The sequence below is a fragment of the Diceros bicornis genome, chromosome 1, assembly GCF_020826845.1.
Source record: "Diceros bicornis minor isolate mBicDic1 chromosome 1, mDicBic1.mat.cur, whole genome shotgun sequence".
Lineage (NCBI taxonomy): Eukaryota > Metazoa > Chordata > Mammalia > Perissodactyla > Rhinocerotidae > Diceros > Diceros bicornis.
Window position 1 is genome coordinate 20626907 of NC_080740.1, and position 20122 is coordinate 20647028.

General features: G+C 38.1%; 1 protein-coding gene across 7 annotated transcripts in view; it reads right to left on the reverse strand.

Annotated features, from left to right (window-relative positions):
• MCTP1 (multiple C2 and transmembrane domain containing 1) overlaps nt 1-20122 on the reverse strand; it is a 501946-nt gene that overhangs the window by 60423 nt on the left and 421401 nt on the right. For all 7 annotated transcript variants that reach the window (XM_058532257.1, XM_058532230.1, XM_058532077.1 and 4 more), the window contains one exon: nt 13290-13343. In XM_058532257.1, coding sequence (XP_058388240.1) covers nt 13290-13343 — 54 coding nt within the window. The remainder of the gene's footprint in view (nt 1-13289; nt 13344-20122) is intronic.

Here is a 20122-nt window from a genome sequence, read left to right on the forward strand (position 1 = left end):
GGTAGTTACTCTGTTGGATAATCAATAAAATCTTACATTATCAGACTGCAACAGCTGTATATTCGTTTATCATATTACCTTGTATGTCTCCAAAATATTCAAGTGTGGAATCACAGAGAATACAGATGCTGTTCCCATTCTCAAATCATTGCTGATCAGAATACTCGGCTAAGATACCAGAACCAAGAAATAGCATTTATGTGCATAACATGCTGAATGTTGATTTTAACATCCACATAATGCTACCTCACTACAGCAGAAAAACATTAGCTCCAAGGATCCCAGCAGAGTCTTGACCTAGCTACTTATAGTTCCTACAACAAAATTTTTAGAGACATTAGTGATCTTGTAAATCCTAAGAGAAATATCCTTGAACAAATTAGTAAAATACCAGATGTGAACTGTTGGCAATTTCAAATTACATTTTCTAGAAAGCAGAAAGTCTTATGTTTTAGGAAGGAAATGTTCTGCAACCTCTTTTCCTCACTTGACTTTTTATTTTGGCAGCCAGTCGGAGTAAGTCAAGCCCGACTTCCAGAACACAGGACAGTGGCATTTTGCCCTCCTTCATTGGTGGAGGACAACGGATGTCCACTACAATTTAAATAGGAATTTAAAAAGGCTTCTTTACAACTCCCTCCTATCTACCAACTAGTTCTAAGGGAGAACTTAGGTAGAAGGTGAAATTTTTGTACTGAATCCTTACCCATGGGCAAAGCAAAAGGAGAGATTTAGGTAGCCCTTCGGTCATTCAGCAGAGATGCAGAGAAAGACAATTCAGTCAGTCCTTTGTTGTTTCTCATCTTATAAGTCAAAAACAAAAAATGAAATAAAAATATATAGGATGATAAAACTTGGATATACCAGGCAATTTGAAGGTACACGTTTGTTTAATTTTTGAGATAACCTAATCCAGCACTATACGTTGACAAATCTTAGATAAATAGAGAGTCTTCTCATATGCAATAGGCTCCACATTCCTTAATGCTGTTGGACATCTGTTAGAAGCTTTTGCTCTTTGGAAATTGTGGCTGATTATATTTTCCAAAGTTGGCCACACAATATCTCCCATCCCTTAGATTCTTATGCAATATGACGTTGACATTCCCGATTAAGGGGTAGAATCTATTTCATCCTCTCCTTGAATCTGGGCTGGCCTTAGTGTCTTGCTTGACTAATAGAATATGGCAGAAGTGACATTCTGCGACGTCCAAGGCTAGGTCATAAGAAACCTTGCAGCTTCCACCTGGGTCTCTTGAAAACACTCGCTTTTGGATTCTCCCTCTCAGAACCAAGCTGCCGTGTTATGAGAAGTCAGCAGCAACTCCAGTCATCTGACTGAACCATCTTGAATGTCCAGCCTAGTTGAGCATTTAGATGACTGCAGCCCCAGACATCTGACTAGAACCACACGAGAGATTTGGGCAAGAACTGCCCAGGTGAGCCCACACAACCCACTGAATAGTAAAAGAATGGTAAATTATTGCTTTAGGTTACTAAGGTTTTTTTTAGGAAGGGGAGGGGGTTGTTATACAAAAAATGGTGGGCTTTGGAGGCAGACAAACCAGAGTCTAAAGTTTGGTTGTTTTACTTCTTTTGTGACTTTTAGCAAGTTACTTTCTGTCTCAGAGATTTCAGTCTTTTTATCTATAAAATAGTGGCAATAGTAGCTGCTTTTTAACTGACCCATGTTCCTCCAGCATCATATTGTCCTAATGACTCTCAGACCAAAGCCAGAATAAGCATGATTACTATATACCTTTCGCCATGAACCAACTTTTGAGGCATTAAAAATATTTTGCCTCCTTTTACATTGATACTTCTTGTTTCCACACTGGACTGTGCTTACTTATTGAAAGCATGCTGAACGGGTAAAAGGCACTGTGTATGAACCTGTTGCCATCATTTTTCTAAATGCTCTCAAGACCTAGTGCCCAAGGAAAAGAGGGCCAGGCAAGCATATAGGACACTTTCTGTCTATCCTGAACAGAACGGGCTATGGCTATGCAAGATTGCATTCCAAGTGGCCTAGTTGTCATTTCTAGGTGGGTCAACAGGCTTTGCTACAACATGTCTGGGAAGAAAAATTAAATTAGAGGACTTGTTGTCTGATCTCAGTTTTTTCACCATCAGACAAGTTACCTAGTTCCTAGTCTTAGCTGTCTCTATTAGATAAGTTAACTTCTTTTTAGGCTCAACTACATCTCTATTTTAGCCACATTATCTGGTTTCTAATCTTAGCTACTTCCCCACTAGCCAAGTTAATCTTCCTGATACTGAAGCATGGGAATGATACTTGATAAGCCAATACACAGGGTTAATGTGAACATAAATAAGGTAGGGAAGGGAAAGTACTTTGAAACATGTGAACTGCTACACAAATACAAGGATATGTCAGCTAGGCGTCTCACAGTCATCCATGACCCTAAATTTTCCCTTACTCTATTCAACGGAAATTATTTTCAATAATCTTGTTACATTTACTATTAAAAATATCTCTCAAATTTGTTTCTTTCTATTCTATTCTCATTGTTGGTGTTTAAGTGCATGATGCCTTTCTTTCTTGCCAGGGCTACTCTGGCACCTCCTAGCATACTTCCCTATTTCAAGTCTCATTTCCTTCTCCTTCCATCCTCTGCTCTGTTGCCAAAGTTCTCTTCTTAAAACACAAATTTCATCATGACAATTTCCTACTTTAGAACTGCCTTTGATTCCTCATTGCTTGCAGAATATAATTCAAATTCCTAGATGATGGCTAAAACATTCACAACCTTAAATTTACCTTTCCACTGTCATTTTCCTCCTCTTCCACTCCTGCACTTTATGCTCCCACTACACCACACATTCCTTGATGTTATGTACCACACTTCCTCGTGCGTTCTGATTCATCCTGCAAGACCCAAACTAAATGCCACTTCCTCTGTGCAACACTTGCTGAGCATTCTGTTTTTCCCACCCAAACTCTTTTCATAACTTTATTATAACATTTTTCTCACTGCATTATAATTATTAGTTTACATAACCAAGGGTCCCACCAGATAGCGACTCCTGAAGGGCCATATTGTGTCATATTTTTCTTTGTCTACCCAGTGACTTGTTTCTCAATATATGTTTATGGGAAAAAAGTATTATTTTTCAATGAGAGAGACACAATAGCAAAATAGTTCAACCTATATCTGAGATTGGGCTTCAAGGGGTGGAGGTAGTTCTGTGAACTTAGGAAGAAAAAACATACTTTAAAACTTCCCTTCTGAAACTTGGATTACTTTTATAAAAAATTCATGTTTTATGTCAAATTATAATATTAAGACATTGATTCACACAGAGTGGGATGGGAGGGGATGCTGCATCTATCAGCCTAGACTAAATTATTTTGCAGTAACAAAGACCTCAAAATCATAGAGGCCTATAAAAACAAAGGTTTATTTTTTGTTCACACTACATGTCCATATGCGTTGGCTCCATGTCATCTTTATTCCAGAACTCAGGCCAAAGGAGAACCTCCTATGTAGACAGTTCTAGCTGTGTTGCAGAAGGAAAAGAGAGATGGCAGAGCCAAGGATGGTTCTTGAACCTTCTGCTGGGAAGTAGCATGGGTCAGCCAAAGTGAGTGACATGGCTAAGCCTAAGATTAGTAGGCAGGAAAGTATATTTTGAAGAGAAGGCAATCTTCCATAGATGCTACTGAAGGTAAATAGACAGGTGACATCATCACTACCATGTTAAGGCCTCTAGAATAGTTTCCTAATGATAGCAATCTAAGAAAACACACCCCATTAACATGAATATGGCCATACATCTTTGTTTACTTTGAGTCTAGCTTAAGTTGGAAAATTTCAAAAAAAAAGTAGTATCATGAAGTTTTTATATCTATCGATTTTATATTAGTTGTGGAGTGTGATGGAACCCCAAAAGTGCAGTATTTCTTGTGTAGCAAGATTCTGGCCTATGGAAGCACGGAACCAATAAAATTGGGAGTACCTCAGGCAGCCTACTCTGAAAATCTATTAGACTTTGTGAAACTTTTTCTTTATATAAAAACATCTTGATTTTTAAAGACTAGGACTTTACTTAGCTTTGGATTTGCCCCAAGAAAAAAAGACTTGTATTAAAACATTTTTTGAGTTCATCATATCACCAAGAAAAATAACCCACATGCCACTGAAAATATTTTGGTGAAGCCACACATTTCTTGAAGTTGTGTTCTCATCAAATGATGTCAACACTATGAGAATTTCTGACATTTCCTTAATATTTCTCTTTTGCATGTAACTTAATGAAAATAGATACCTCTGTTTGCATAGCCAACTCCTGTTGGCAAGTTCTTACAATCAAGTAAGAATTCCTACTTCGTGAACTCCTCTTGGAATCTGCAGAGTCAATGTCTTTAACATGGTGAAGAATTTCTTCGCCAAACAAACTTTCAGGCGGAATAAAAATCTTGGCACCTTGGGCTCAGATGGAGCATCTGTGATGCTTGGCAACACATCTGGTTCTGCTGCTTTGGTGAAGAAACGTGCTCCTCATCTCAACATGCAGTGGTGTCAGTTGGTGTCAATGACTCTGCCAGCGATCCTGAAAAAATCGTGTCTATTTCTACAACTGTTGTCAACTTTCTGAAAGCCAGGGCTGACACGCTGCTATGTCAAGAAGTTTTGTAAAGAAATGAGAGTAGAATAGGAAGTTCACTGCTGCAATACAGAAGTTAACTATCTTTTCAGAGGACCTGTCTGGAAACATCTTGTTGACCTTCAAACAATAGTTCTGCTTTTCTGAGACAAAGGAAATCCAATTAGAATAAGGCAACAGGAAAGAGTCCATTCATAGTTTGCTTTACTTGATGGCTATTCTTGCCCAATTATCTAGGTAAATCTTTCCATTTAAATTCTTTTAGCTCAACTGCCTCTCTGGAAGGGCACGTCAGAGGCAGACATCTATCTAAACGTTCCAAGGCTGGAGAAGTGCTTCTGCAAACTGGAACAGGAGTGACCAAGCTTGCCAATTTGTTTAAGGTAGAAACCCATAGACTGCTGGAATCATCAGATAACTCTTTGAAAGCTAATTCTACCTCCAATGACCTTAACATGGAACCATGTATATTTAATACTTTTTTTTTAAAGTGATGAAGCATTAATGATGCAGACTTTTCAAAAGATAATCTCATCGACACAATATGAATTTAAGAAGTTTTTTGGAGAACTCTAGGAGTCCCACTATGCCTAACCTTCATCTAATGAAGCCACACCAGCTCCCATTTTGTTTGCTATTGTTTTCTTTTGCCACGTCAGTATTTCAAGCACTTATTGCCACAAAACTGAAAAGTCATAGTCAAACAGATGTCAAAAATAACAAGCTTATTGCTGTGACAAAAACCACTCCATAATTTCAATATCAAAGCCAAATATCAGCCTTCTTGTAGAAGCTTACTTTTGAGCTGAAGTAAACTTTATTTTTACCTGAAAAATTTGCATTTATCTCAGGTGTTTGAGGAAAATAGGCATTAATGTCAAGAAAAAGGTGGTGAGAGCAATAGAGATATGACTTTATAGTCTCTGTAAAATACTTCAATTTCCACTGCAAAAAAAAAAGACATGAAAAGTTTTTTGTATATTTTTAATGTGTTTTCTTCTGGAGAGAAAGTCTGTATCTTTCTTCAGATTCTCAAAGAGTCTGTGACCTAAATGAAGCTAATACCCTCTGCCCTGGCACTTTGTAAAGTGAAACATTTTAAGAAATGGAATGAATGTTGTGAGGAAGTGAAATTCTTCTGTTGAAAAATGAAGTTAACCATGCTTTGGTTCTTTCACCAATCATTCACCAATGAATAATACAGACTCCTAAACAGGAAAGTAACCATCTTCGCTAGAGAAGGGCACTAGCTCACTCTCATTTTTGGACAAGCTTTTCTGAAATAAAAACTAGGGCAATTTGATTAAAATCTTGCTTTGTTAGATAGTGTTTTTAGTTTCCATATTGAATGAAGAACCATGTAGCCATATTTATGTAGAAGAGTAGGACTGAGTTAATAACAAAAAATTAGGAGCTCAGATCTAGTGCTTTAAAATGTAATATTTTTTTTAAGAAGTATAGAAAGTGCTTCTGTAATGAATTATCAGAAACCTAGTGGCTTAAACAACACAAATTTGTTCTCACAGTTCTGTAGTTCAGAAGTTGGAAACGGGTCTCACTGGACTAAAATCAAAATGTGGGCAGGGCTGCATTTCTTTCTGGAGGCCCTAGGGAAGAATCCATTTCCTTGCCTTTTCCAGTTTCTAGAGGCTGCCCACATTTCTTGGTTTGTGGCTCCCTCCCTCCATCTTTCAAGACAGTATAGCAGCTCCTCCCCGCTCCCCAGTCAGTTTGTGTTTTATTAATGTGGATGCTCTGGCCTTGACCATGTACTCCTGCCTCAGGTATGGTATCGCTGCTCCTTCCACTGCTGTTTCTTGGTCTTCAGGTTCACTTCCTGTTTGCTGAGACTGAGGGCACATGCTTTCTTGGGCCACAGATCCTGGGCTTGCAGAACTTGCTAAGGTTTCCTTTCTGAGTCTAGTTGATGATGGTGAGAACATGGGTGATGACTTGCGGACAGCTCACATTTTGGAGCATTTGGACCCCATGCTACCTGTCACTTTGACAAGGCACAGCTGGGAGACCTCCACCTTCAGGCTGTCCAGATGTTTCAGCAGCTCTTCCTTCTTGCCAGGAAGGTCCTGAGTGTTGGTTTTGGCCATAGCTGTGCAAGTGGCCGCCAGCTGCCGTGCACTCTGATGGCCTCTTCCACTTCTAAGGATGCTTGTTATATTGGGCCCATTCAGATAATCCAGTATAATCTCCCTATTGTAAGGTCAGCTGATTAGCAACCTTCATCCTCTCTGCTACCTCAATGCCTCTTTGCCATATTCACAGGTCCCAGGGATTAGGACAGGGGTATCTTTGAGGGGCTATTATTCTGCCTACCACATACTTCCTTGGCTGCTATGGTGGAGAGGGCTGAAAGTGCAGGAGAACAGTGAGAAAAAGTGGAAACCTAGAAGTAAACAGCCGTTACCTGGGATGGATGGTGTGTTCCCTGACTGGGCTACCAAAATACTTAAAGATCATACCTGAGGTAATTTGCATCTGTATATTGATTTTTTTTTTTTTTCCTGGAAAACCTAGCCTTAAGGAAGGATAAAGATGCCAAACTTGGAAAACCTGAGCATTAGCTCTGGCTCTGCCACTTATTGTCTATATCCCCTTTGGCAATTCACTTAAGTTTAGCTGAACCACACTTTCCTCATTTTAAAACAGGAGCGGCCGGGAGAGGATGGGCTGGGATGCGCTGAGTGTCAGCGGAAGGAGATCTCACGGGATCTCGGGAGTTCTACTGGTGCACGAGTCCTAGGATGAGAAACACTTGGTGCCCCTGGGGCCAGAGGCCTCTAATCCCAGATTCCTGCATAAGGAGTCTGACTCAGGCTACTTATCAAGCAAACCCTAATCCTCGTGGACACCTCCCCAGTCAGAGTCACAGTGCTGCCAAGCCACACCCCAGGGGCCAGTCAGGTATAGCAGATGGGCACTGGCCCAAGGGCTGTGCAGGGGCTACATCACCGGAGACCAGAACTGGGAAGTGGACTGCACACGTGCAGGTAAAAGGCCTATCGCCTTCCAGGAGTTGGAAGGCCACAGGGCGGTGACACGAGCTTCTGATGCCTGTCTTGGGTACCCTCCAGTTTTAATGTTGCTATGATTTTAGATTAAGTAGAAAGTGATTAGATTAGGTAGAAAGTGGTTATATTAAGCAGAAAGCCTACTTCAGTGGGCTATCAGCTCAGTGGGTCTAAGCACCAACAGGTCCCCCCAAAGAGGAATGGGCGCTTCTCCATTTTTTGCTATTTTTATTCTTATTTGCTCTTCTCTCCAGAAGGAAACAACAAGGGGAAAGAGTCCATCGGGCCCTCTTCATGCCAACCACTCTTCATCCCAGAGCAGAATTAGATAATAAGCAAGTGGAACATATTGTACTATGACTGTAAAATATACCTCTAGAATGAGATGTTTCATATAATCTTTGAAAGGACATGTCTGGGCAGGCAGCCTTTCCTAATTTCTTTATTGTAGGATAGTTGCATCACAGCCTAGCAAGAGATACATTCAAGGAACACAAAGACTGTTCCATTTCTGTTCTAGAGCACTGGTGGGTCTAGATGGTTGTAATGGGAAGAATTCTAAGATGGCTGACAAGATTCCCATCTCCTGGTGTATATGTCCTGTATATTTCCCTCCCTTTATGGGTGTGGGAGATTTAGGAATATGATGGGATAGTTATTTCCATGATTAGCTTATGTTACATAAGAGTTGAGGGCCGGCCCCGTGGCTTAGTGGTTAAGCGCGTGTGCTCCGCTGTTGGTGGCCGGGGTTCGGATCCCGGGCGCGCACCGATGCACTGCTTCTCTGGCCATGCTGAGGCCGTGTCCCACATACAGCAACTAGAAGGATGTGCAGCTATGACATACAACTATCCACTGGGGCTTTGGGGGAAACAAATAAATAAATAAAATTATAAACAAAACAAAACAAAAAAGAGAGTTGACTTTAAGAAAGGGAGATTATCTTTAGTGAGCCTCACTTAATCAGGTGGGCCCTTAAAAGGGACTGGGCTCTTCCTGAAGAAAGAGATTTGAAGTATGAGAGAGATCTGATACAAGGGAGATTCAACATTGATGGATATAAAGATGGAGGGGGCTATGGAAAGTGGCCACTAGGTGCCGAAAGCCAACAAGAAAACAAGAGCTTCAGTCCTCCAGCTACAAGGAACTGAATTCTGCCAACAAACTGAATAAGCTTGGAAGTGGATTCTTCTGCAGAGCCTCTAGATGAACCGAGCCTTGAGTGTGAGACTCTGAGCAGGGAACTCAGCTGAGCCATGCCTGGACTTCTGACCTACTGAACTGAGAGCTAATACATGTGTAATTGTCTTAAGCCTCTAAGTTTGTGCAAATTTGTTATGCAGCAATAGAAATCTAATAAATTGATATAATGGTATTCCAGTTAAAGACGAGTTAGGATTTTTTTAAAGAATTTTTTCCTTGTCCCTGCCTTTTTCTGAAGCTTTTTTTTATTTCCCCATCATGCACTTATTTTGTTGACTATAACTGGAAAATGCCATTTTGTCAGATTAAAATTTTCTCTTATATCACATATCAGAGTTATCTTTTTTCCTCCCTCACAGTTGAGTTAAGACACAGAGATGTACGCATCTTGGGTATATTATATACATGTTTAGGGCTGGAGATTCAAACCGGAAAACATAGATTTCGAGAATTAAAGCCAACAATCTGTGTATTTTGAAGTAACTCAGATATGTTTCATTGATTGCATCTAGTTATCTTGAAACACAGTAACCTTGACATAACGGTTGAAGAAAAAGGAGAAGCAATGTAAGCATAAATGCCTGAACATTTTAATATCTTCTATCAATAAACATTACTAGAATGCCATGCATTTAAATCCATGCTTTTCCTGAGGAAAACCTGCATTCTATCTTCACTTCCTGATATTGCAGCTGGATTCTATTACAAGGGTAGGACACACCATAGGAAGCATGCCTAAACTGTTTAAGCTACAAAATGAAAGCTGATCTTCATTAATTAGGTGTCTAGGGTGTGCAGATTGACCACTGTACTATTATATATAACATGGTGAAAAACACTATTATATGGCTTGGTGATAGCTCCACCTAGGTAATTTAACTACACCTTATTATTTACTAAGATATTCTATTAACCACAAAGGCAGGATTTGGTGTCAGGTCAAAAAATCAGATCAAATTGTGACTTTGCGGTTGATGGCCGAGGGGATGCTCTACAACACAGGGAATTGAGAATGCAGTCTGATGTCTTTCTAACATTTAATTCAGGAAAAATTGCATCTCCAGTGCAGCTTAACATAGTGCTACTACATAATGCAGATAAGCGGAAATATTAACAAGGCAATGATTCATAACTAAGACACCATTTAAAACCAATATTCTCTGCCTTGGTGAGAACCATGGAATTGGATTAAGAGAGGAGCCACCTAATTTTAGATTTAAACAAATGTGGACAATGGATTCTAGAATGAAGGATAAGTCTGAGGATCACAAACCCTTACCTGAATAATGATTAGCTGTTTTAATAAAAAGGAAGAACTCACACCAAAAAATACTCGAAAGGCAATAATGTGGAAAAAGTTCAAGATCTGGGGATCCAGGTAAATCATGACTTAGCTTTTACCGACTTTAAGCAAAGTCCTCCCAGGTGCTAAATTTAGCACTAAAGCTATTACAAAACTATTATGTTAAGTAATTATAATCTTTGCTTCAACTTCATATACCTTTGTCTTTGTCATCTATATAATTATGCTGAGAGAAAACACTCTAAGCTCAAACGAAATAAACGACTTCAGTTTATGCCCACACGGACCTTGTCAAGTAGCCAATGACTTGCCCTTTCATTGTGAGTGACTAATATCAATGCTGGCTCTAAAGAAAGACACTTTTCATAATCGCCCCACAATCTGCTAAGTGAAAACATATGGATAGACTTAGGCAAAGCCTGCCAGGGGGTCTTTGCTGAATGGAAAACAGGTGCTCTCATTCTGTGCCACGTAATACCCCATTTACCCCCAAGTCCAAAGGTTATAGGACTAATAGCTGCCTTGTGGTAATCATGGAAAGCCAAGACACTAGCCCTGGTGGAACATCTGGGACATATTTTACATACTTGCAACATATGCTTCAGGTTCAATTAAAGTGAGGCTTTGGCACATTTATTAATCTTTTTTACTTTTATCCTATAAGAGGACCCACTGACCTGACTCAACTATTATACCATATGAGAAAACAGAGAAATAATGAGAGCTAGAGGTCAGTACCTGCTCGTATGGCAAAAAACACATTTGTTTTCCCATGAAATTCCATTACGCGTGACTCTATACACAAACTTTAAATAGAGGAACCAATGAATTTTTTAAAGTAGGAAATTACCCTTCTCTCACTCAGACACACCGATAGCCAAGACTTACAACATATATCGCTGCAAGAGCCAGTCAAGAGACAGAAGCTGGTAAGTGGAAGCTTGAAGGATCCTTTCATATTTCCATTTCTCATAGTAAAAACTTTATATTTCAAGACGTCCACTCTAAGAGTCTTCCCTCTATTATGCAAGGCCCCAGAAGTCTATTGTAAATTACTACATTTGAGATTTTCTTTTTATTCAGATATTATTTTTATGCTATCAATTGCATTACGAATAAAAAAAGAAAAACCTCCTTATATATCACTCAAATAAAGGGTTGGATTTATGAAAATCAGCTCACAATCCTTTCATATGGAAAACACACTGTTTGTCGGCATCCTGTACAGAAGAATACAGTTGAATTCACACAGTAATTTAAGCACTCACTTTCAATCAACGTTGGTAACTAGATCTGAAAATGTGTTAGAACCTAGGTGTCAATTTCAGACAACCAAACACTAGATTACAACAGATGCCACTCCAGAAATTTGGTGGCGTTTCCACCCTGGCATGTTCTACTTGACATCTATGTTTTGGTGAGCTGATGAACCAGGTGTGCTATTGGTCTCCCACTCCTAACATCCTCTCTATTAAAAAAATGACCTCTATTAAAAATAAGGGGAGATTGCTGGTATAGAATATCAACAAACTGGCTAAAAAAATACAGGCCGACTTCAAGCAGGGACATTGAAGTACTAGACTTCTCTAAGGGTTTCCATTTATTAACATTTCTGGGGAAACGCCTGCTGCCGGGATGGATCTTTATGGTGGCTTTAATAATAAAGCAGCAACAAGCCAGGGGAAAATGGCCATAAATGGATGGCAGCTCAGTGTTTATCAGCAGAGAAATGATGATTCAGAGCCGGCATGTTGAGTTAAAATACAAGCTCTCTACAGCTCCACGACTGACCTTAAAAATAAATCATATCATTTATTGCCAGAAGTGTATGCTCATGTTATTGAACATTAAAAACAAGCACATATGTGTTTTTGCAGGATGGACATTTTGTTGGTTTATGTTTGATGATGTCACTAATGACTGAATGATGTACAGAAGAATAATTTCACATAAAAGATCTATCAATTTAAAAGTGTTTGAAATAGCATTAGAAGGGAGAAAGAGCGTGTGTATGTCTTTCTCCTTTCCTTCTAGCATTGAATATTAGGAAAAAAATCATTTGGGAGGTTAACTAATCACTGTGAGTTTTTTGTGACATTTCCAATGCTTGCTTCAGCACACACATTCTTACACTGCGATATAACTGTACCTCTCTACTGGAAGCAAAGGTCAAGGGCATAAATTGATACACTGTTTGTCTCCTTCAAAAAATTTCACTACTTTACTATAACAGAAGTTAGATAGATCCCAGTGAAGGTCAAAATCTGGTTTTTATGCCCAACAATGTGGAAATAACGAATGATATTCCCTCCCCCCGCTCTCAATCTCACCCTAGGACTTTTTAGATTTTTGATGTGGAAATGCCCAGGGATGATGATAAACCAGCATCACTATCCTCCTTGCCACAAAAAGCAGTTCTTCCGACCCCAGCCACTGCTGCAGTGGCGCAAGGTCATTCTAATTCCTCCCTTCAGTTGTCCCCTCTCCCCAGGGGACAACCAATCCAAGCAGTCCCAGAAACTAGCTGTTATTTACCGTGGTCACCTTCCCGAAGCCAACCAGCAATCGAAATATGAGCCTCTCTGAACGGGCTTTCCTGATCAAGGAGCCAGGGGGCCATTCCGAGTCTAGGCAAGGGCAGTGAGCATCGGGATTATTTAAACACTCTCTGGAGCCCTCTGCACACGTGTTCTCTTGCTGAGCAATTCTTCGAAAATTACAGATGACAATATCCACGTTCAACTCATGCAGGCTGCTATTTTTTCACTTCTCTCTTCCCCCAAAGTGTAGCCTGATTTGTAATTCTCAAAACAGGACAAATTTTTGCCCTTCAAAAACAGTTGTCACTGCCGTTATCTTCACGAGAGCTATCAAGTTCCGGACAAGCTGAATTATTTTTTTTTGTTCCTGGCAAAAAAATATTTGACCCAGCTCTGGACAAAAGCGAAGAGGATTTATAGCCCTCGCTCCCTCTTTGCAACATGCAGTGGCATTGTTAGGATGATAAACAGCACTGTCCAATTTTCTGGACTCAAACACTTCAACTCCTTTTTTAACTGTCTGTGGAAACAGTGTTATGTCTACATTTCCCCATCCCCAGGTACCCTAGTGCTGGGAAAGATAATTACCTTGTCATCTTTGTCATCTTCTTCTTCCTCGTCCTCTAGCATGTCCTCCACTACCTGCAGACAGAAACGGAAGTCATTTTCGTGCTCTTAAAGGAGAGAATTTTGTTCTGTCATTTTGAACCTTTTGGAAACGAAAACTTTATTAACATTTGAAACCAATGCACTGAGAGGGAATATTTGATCTCGAGATAGGGATTAGGAAAATGCTATGCCTTCAATTGATTAAAACCGGGGAACTGAATCCCAGTCAGGGGAACTCTATTTGTGTGAAATGTTCTGTGACAACTTAAAGAATCTGAAATATGCATGAGGTCCACTAACATTAATTTGAGGGATGCTTTAAATCAGGATTTTTCTTTTCTACCTATTCTGCTATCTACATTAATTAGGCGTTTTAAATTTGGAGCTAGATAACTAAGCAGAAAACAGCTCTGCTATTTCTGATTTACTTTTCACCAAACTCTAAGATAAAAAACTATGTCTGTTCATTGATTCATGCTGGTGGTCTGTGGCATAAAACTACAATAACCTTCATGGCTCAAATTTCAATTCTTATGAATAAATGTCAACTCTTGACTATCTCTGTATAACTTGTTCATTTTGTGGATTACCTGAAACTCTAATTTTAATTCTGTAATTTTATACAAGGAGTAAATTACGAGAATGCACATTAATACTAAAAGAAAACTAGGGTCGGCCCCATGGCTTAGCGGTTAAGTGCACGCGCTCCGCTACTGGCGGCCCAGGTTCGGATCCGGGTGCGCACCAATGCACCGCTTTTCCGGCCATGCTGAGGCCGCGTCCCACATAGCAACTAGAAGAATGTGCAACTATGACATACAACTATCTACTGGGTCTTTGGGGAAAAAAAAAAAAAGGAGGAAGATTGGCAATAGATGTTGGCTCAGAGCCGGTCTTCCTCAGCAAAAAAAAAAAAAGAGGAGGATTAGCATGGATGTTAGCTCAGGGCTGATCTTCCTCACAAAATAAATAAATAAATAAATAAAATAAAACTAGAAATTTATTCTATAATCTAATGTGTATAATATGTATATAACGCATGCAGGTGGATATGCATGCATGTATTTATTTAATGGTTCCTAGTTTACCTGCTTCATCAGAATAGAATCGTCATTTTGGATTTGCTAAATAATTTCCCCTTGCCTCGATCAATATATAACTGCAAGCATTACAAATGGGACTTCACCTGTTTCAGGGGTTTATTATGGGTTTACACACCTACACCCCGCCCCCCCAACACACACCATGGAAACCAAACATTTAAGAAGCTTTGGAGGGAGTTGTTACTCAGGTGAGTGCCAACTTCTTATATTTACACCATCTGATATGATTTCTAAATTCTTGTTGTGCTTTTATTTTTTATCCATTCTGAATCTCTATCTCTGAATAAATTAGATAGAATCACAGCTATTAAATATTTTTAAAATTTTCTCCCAAAACTCATAACTTTAGATGATAAAAAGTTAGCCCTTCATGTGGCATTATGATACAGACAGGAATATGCTATGAATGAAAACTTCCGTAACTAAGATTGTATTATGCAAAGAGTTACATAAACTGAGATAACACGTCAGGACTCTTGATTATTCTAATAATTTTTCTCAAATATTCTAAAACATTAACTGGTTTCAAAGAATAGCCCAAACACAAACTTCCAGTTCTCATGAACCGATATATAACCGAAAGCATCTGACAACCTGTGAGACTGTTCCTAACTTAATGTCATACTTTAAATCTTCTATTAAATGGTAGAATTTTGTGATCTTTCCTTTGGACATTCAGCATTTCAAAAGGACCATCGTATCACAATGAGCTGCTTCCAATATCTGATGAGTGTTTATACTTATTTTGGGGACACGTAAAGCAATTCAGCCTCAGCAAGAAAGGATTCGACATTCTCTCTAACTATATTCGGCCACTCTATAAGCATTTATTATAATCCCCCTTGTCCAAGGCACACAGTGCTAGGTATTGTGGGGGTGCAAAGAGGAATAACACACAGATACTTCACCTATATTCATGCCAGCCCTCAAGAGGCTTATAATCCAGTAGAATTTAAATGAGGAGTATCAGATAACCTTTCATGTTGACTTTTAATTTCCTGAAATTTTGAAGTATTTATGCCATAAATATACAGACAACAATAGTGACAATGTATAATTGAGGTGGTAGAGGCCAGGCTAATCCAAAATGGGCTATTTGTAATGGAGGTTTAAACAGGAAAAGCAGCCACAATATTTCAGTATGTTGTATTGCATCAAAAGAATTCACCTAATATAGCAACTAGGTGACCTAGAACTCAAACCCAGGCTGTGGGATAGAAGAGGGCCAGCTCTCAACCTCTGCCTAGTTCCAGGAAAAAAAAAGTTAAAAAGAAAAAAGGAATTCACCTAACCCTCACAAGATTTTTTTTCTTTTCTTTCCTTTTTTTCACTGATGATTTGCCCTGAGCTAACATCCGCTGCCAATCTTCCCTTTTTTTGTACGTGAGCTGCCGCCACAGCATGGCCACTGACAGACGAGTGGTGTAGATCCACGCCTGGGCTGCCAAAGCGGAGCGTGCTGAACTTAACCACTAGGCCATGGGGCTGGCCTGCAAGATTTTTTAAAATGATTATAATTTTGTATCTCTAATAAAATGATGTTTTAAATTTAGATCTAGATTAAGTAATTTTTTAAGGTTGGTCATTATTATCTATTTTATTTTTTAAAAATAAAAATTGTATATATTTGAAGGGTACAACATGATGACTTGATATATATTTAAGTAATTTTTTGCTAAAATTACCCATGCAGAGTCATATATCAAAAATGGAAAATGAAATGAATACCCTACTTTTACTCTTGTGCATAAACTCAAACAATATTTTAGCTAGTTATTATTAAGAATGTATTATATGCCTCCTCTCTTCAGTACTTACCATCATACTGCAGGTGCTAGGAAGGCAGAATGGTGTTGGATTGTGCCTAGCAAATTGCAAGGGACATAATGGGTGTTCAAGAAATATTTGTTGATAAAGTGAATAGATGAATGCATCATCTATTCTTCATATCTTTGAAAAAACTTTTTGGTAAAGTGCCTATCAGTTATCTCACAGAACTGAAAGACTTATACTTGATCAATGATGCAGATTAATAAAAGCAAATATTCAAAATGCTTTCAAATATTTGCCTGGCAAGAAAAACCATGAATCTTTAACCTTTAAGATTTGGAGATCTCCACTATCTTCAAGTTAATTTTCAAAAATTCAAAATATTATTGAACCATAAAACAAACTAATAGCTTAATTCACACATTTTACAAATCAGCTATGGATCTGATGTTCAAGAATGACTCAAAGAGGTCTATAGAATCAGGATCTTCATTTGCAAAACCCAAACTATTCACACCGTGCACAAATGGGTAATTGGCTACACACAATTGCTCCACAAATGTGCAGCCAGAACCACCCAATACAACCATTTGCTTTTACACTTGGCAGAAAAGTGTTGTGTTAGCAAGAGGTCTTTGTGTTGTGTTTTAACGCTCTAGCGAGGGGTTTTCCCCTCCTCCAGTGCCTTTTTAATGTTACATCATAAACATCCTCAAGTGAGGATTTATAATACAGATGGGTTCCTACTGATGCCTTTAAGCTGCTTCAGAATGGATCCTACTATTATATTTTGCTCAGGTGAAGCTTAAGGTGCCTTGGCAAATGGAGATGATAATAGCACTTATCCCACAGTGTTGATTAAGGATCCAATGAGATAATGTATTTAAAGTGCTCAGCACAGTTCTTCTATCAAAGTAAGCACTCAAAAATGTTAGCTATGAATAAAAATAAAAATAACATCAATTTAATAATATTTTAAACATTAATTTTTAGAAATTAAATTATATATATTTTTTTCCTGGGCAAAATATTCAGCAGTCCTAATGATGTACACAATTCTGATTCATGTTTCATTGACACTAAGAAACACACAGAGGGGCACAGGTAGAGGTGTGGGTAAAGATTCCCAATTAAAATGGTAATGCTTTCACAACTAATTTTCAGGCTTTAATGGCCCAAGGAAATGGATGGCTTTGAAGGCAAGAGTGTCTCAGAAGCTGGGCTGTGCTTTAAGACATGAGCCCTAGCCAAATGCAGTGAATATAGAAACTGCAAACTGAGCTTATAAAAACAAACTGTATATATCACCGAAGTGCATTTAATGACTGCACAAAATTGCAACCTTTCCCAGAGAACTCAAATAACACCTACTATTTAGAAAAAGAGTGCTGGAGTTTAACACTTAATGAAGGAAAACAAATAAAATAAAGGAGTCCTAGTCTCAAATTCCATCTCTTTCCTCTTTAAATAAAACCAAATAAGAACTACACAGATTTTTTTTCAAGTACACAAAGTTCAGTTGCCCAAACATTTGTCAGCAATAATTTAATAGCAACACATACACAGGATTTCCTTCAGGAAAAAAAAGAAAGAGTGATGAGAAAATCCGTGTGCTAAAAAAGATACGTTTTTACAAAGTTGTCTTTTTTCTTGATGGGGAATATCTCAGATCGCCTCTAGAATTCTCTTTCCAAATTATGCTTTCTGATACCTTGCTTGAAAGCAAGTAGTATTAATCAAACAAAGGAAGGGCACTAGGGAAATCAGAAAGATGTAATGCAAGCAGTTAAAAGTGACATGACCTTCTGTAATGTCGCTCGTCACAGACTTATATGCCACACACTGGAGGAAGGTCTTGCAAGAAACTGATTCTTGGTACTATTCCTTGAATGTAATACTAATAAAGATGACATTTTAAAAAACACACGTAGACAGCCCCAAATGCAGCTTGCCAGCTACATTACAGCCAAAGAATAAGCAGATAACATTATTTTAAAAACCATAATATTTCTTCTTTCATAGTCCATATTTGCTGAACATTCGTCATTAACATCTGAAATATAATATGTGGCTATACATTTTAAAAATCTACTTTCAAAGTGGAGCAAAATTGCATCTGTAGAATCTCTATATTTTATCTAGTTGTCTAGGAGCTCTTTTAATATCAAGACTTTTAATTATAATTCGACACAACTAAGCGCTTTATGATTTGCAAGGAAATAAAATTTTATTTGGCTGAAAATGTTAATAATGATGTTGGAAATCTCAATAAAAATATAACATGTTTAGAATTATTCCACTGGACAAAGATGTGTAAGGGAGGGGACCAGAAGGATGTAGAAAAGGAAGATCAAGACAGTGAAAGGATGAGAAAAAGCGGATTCAGGTAAACTTCATTATTAAAATCATTATAAGACAGTGGATACTAATTATTGATTTTTAATACCAATTTAGGGTGCATGTTTTAAAATTAAAGTGACAAAAGGGGGTTAAAAGTTCTATGAATAATTCTTAAAGCACTTCGTATCACAATTTTCCCAGGGATAAAGTCTTCCACTTATTTATGTCCCTTTAACAAAAAGGAACCAAAAGAATCTTGGTCACATTACCCTTGTAAGATAAGTATCGAGTACAACAAAGCTAAAAACGCTCAAAAGCCAAAGCTGACAAAACCCAGTTTCTTTTGTATGTTTACTTTTTCCCTAGGAAATAATCTTTGAATTAAATGGATGTTTTGCTATGTTCAGAATGAATAGTTGCACAATTCAAATTGCTTTACTCAAACATGGTCTATAAAAAAGCTACACATTTAAATTAAAGAAGAAATCACTGCTGTCCAGATGTGCAAGTGTGATGTTAAAAAATTAAAGAAAGAAAATTGTCACAAAAGAAAGAAGTTTCATATTTTATTTCATATTCATAGAACATCCAAATGTGTACAGATACTTATATTTGAATACATTACAAACTAAATGCCACCCTAGAGATATGGAGGAATTTGGGGAAAGCAGTATTCTTCAACACGGTCTGGAGTTCATTTATACCATTTTGTGTGTGCACAAACCAAGCAGAGTATGCATTTGTGTGCCAATGGATTTATTACATGTGTAAGTATCATGTGAAATTACTGAAAGTCTGTGGATTGAGAAGATGCATATAACCACTCAGATTATTTCAGATCACTTGAAAGAATCGAAGGTCGGGCTGAAGACTTTTGTGGTCAATAAGATCATTATAGGTGCGCTTGTGCTGTCATTTTCACAATAAGACACCTGCTTCTCACAAGATTTTTGAGAAGGAACTTTTGCAAAACAAATGGCGCAATTAAACTGTACACATAATTTACTCTACGTCTGAAAGAACAATAAGACTCATAAATAGGCCTGGGATATACTGTTTCATCGAGTATATCTCAAAAGCAGATGCATGTATGATGGCTGCTTAGTTTGATTCACGCTATTAAGGATTTGACCTTGGAGTATTTCAGCTGTAGTAGTCATCAAGATAACTGAACCACTAGATGTAATAATAATTAGTGTGATAGGCTTGCCAGTGAGGCTGAATATATTGCAATATAAAAGAAGGCAGACTAAAAAGAAAAGCATTATTACTTACTGCTAAAAGACTTCCTGATTTTTACAGAGACACTCAAATACAATTATTTCTTCTTGCAGAATGCATTTCCTCAGCTCATTCTGGGAAGTGCCATGTTGTAATTTAGTCTGATTCTTAATAGGAAATGTGGCTCTAATGTGGCTATCAGATGACTTTTGATGCACGCCACTGATTACATACAGGCTGTATTCTACGTTATCAACAAGCGCATTCTTATTTGCCGTATAATATGCTTTGCTGTAAGGTGCAAGGACAGTAAATTTACTTTACTGGCCAAGAGTATGTAACCTTCTATTTTTTTAAGTGTCAGCTTAATATGTAGAA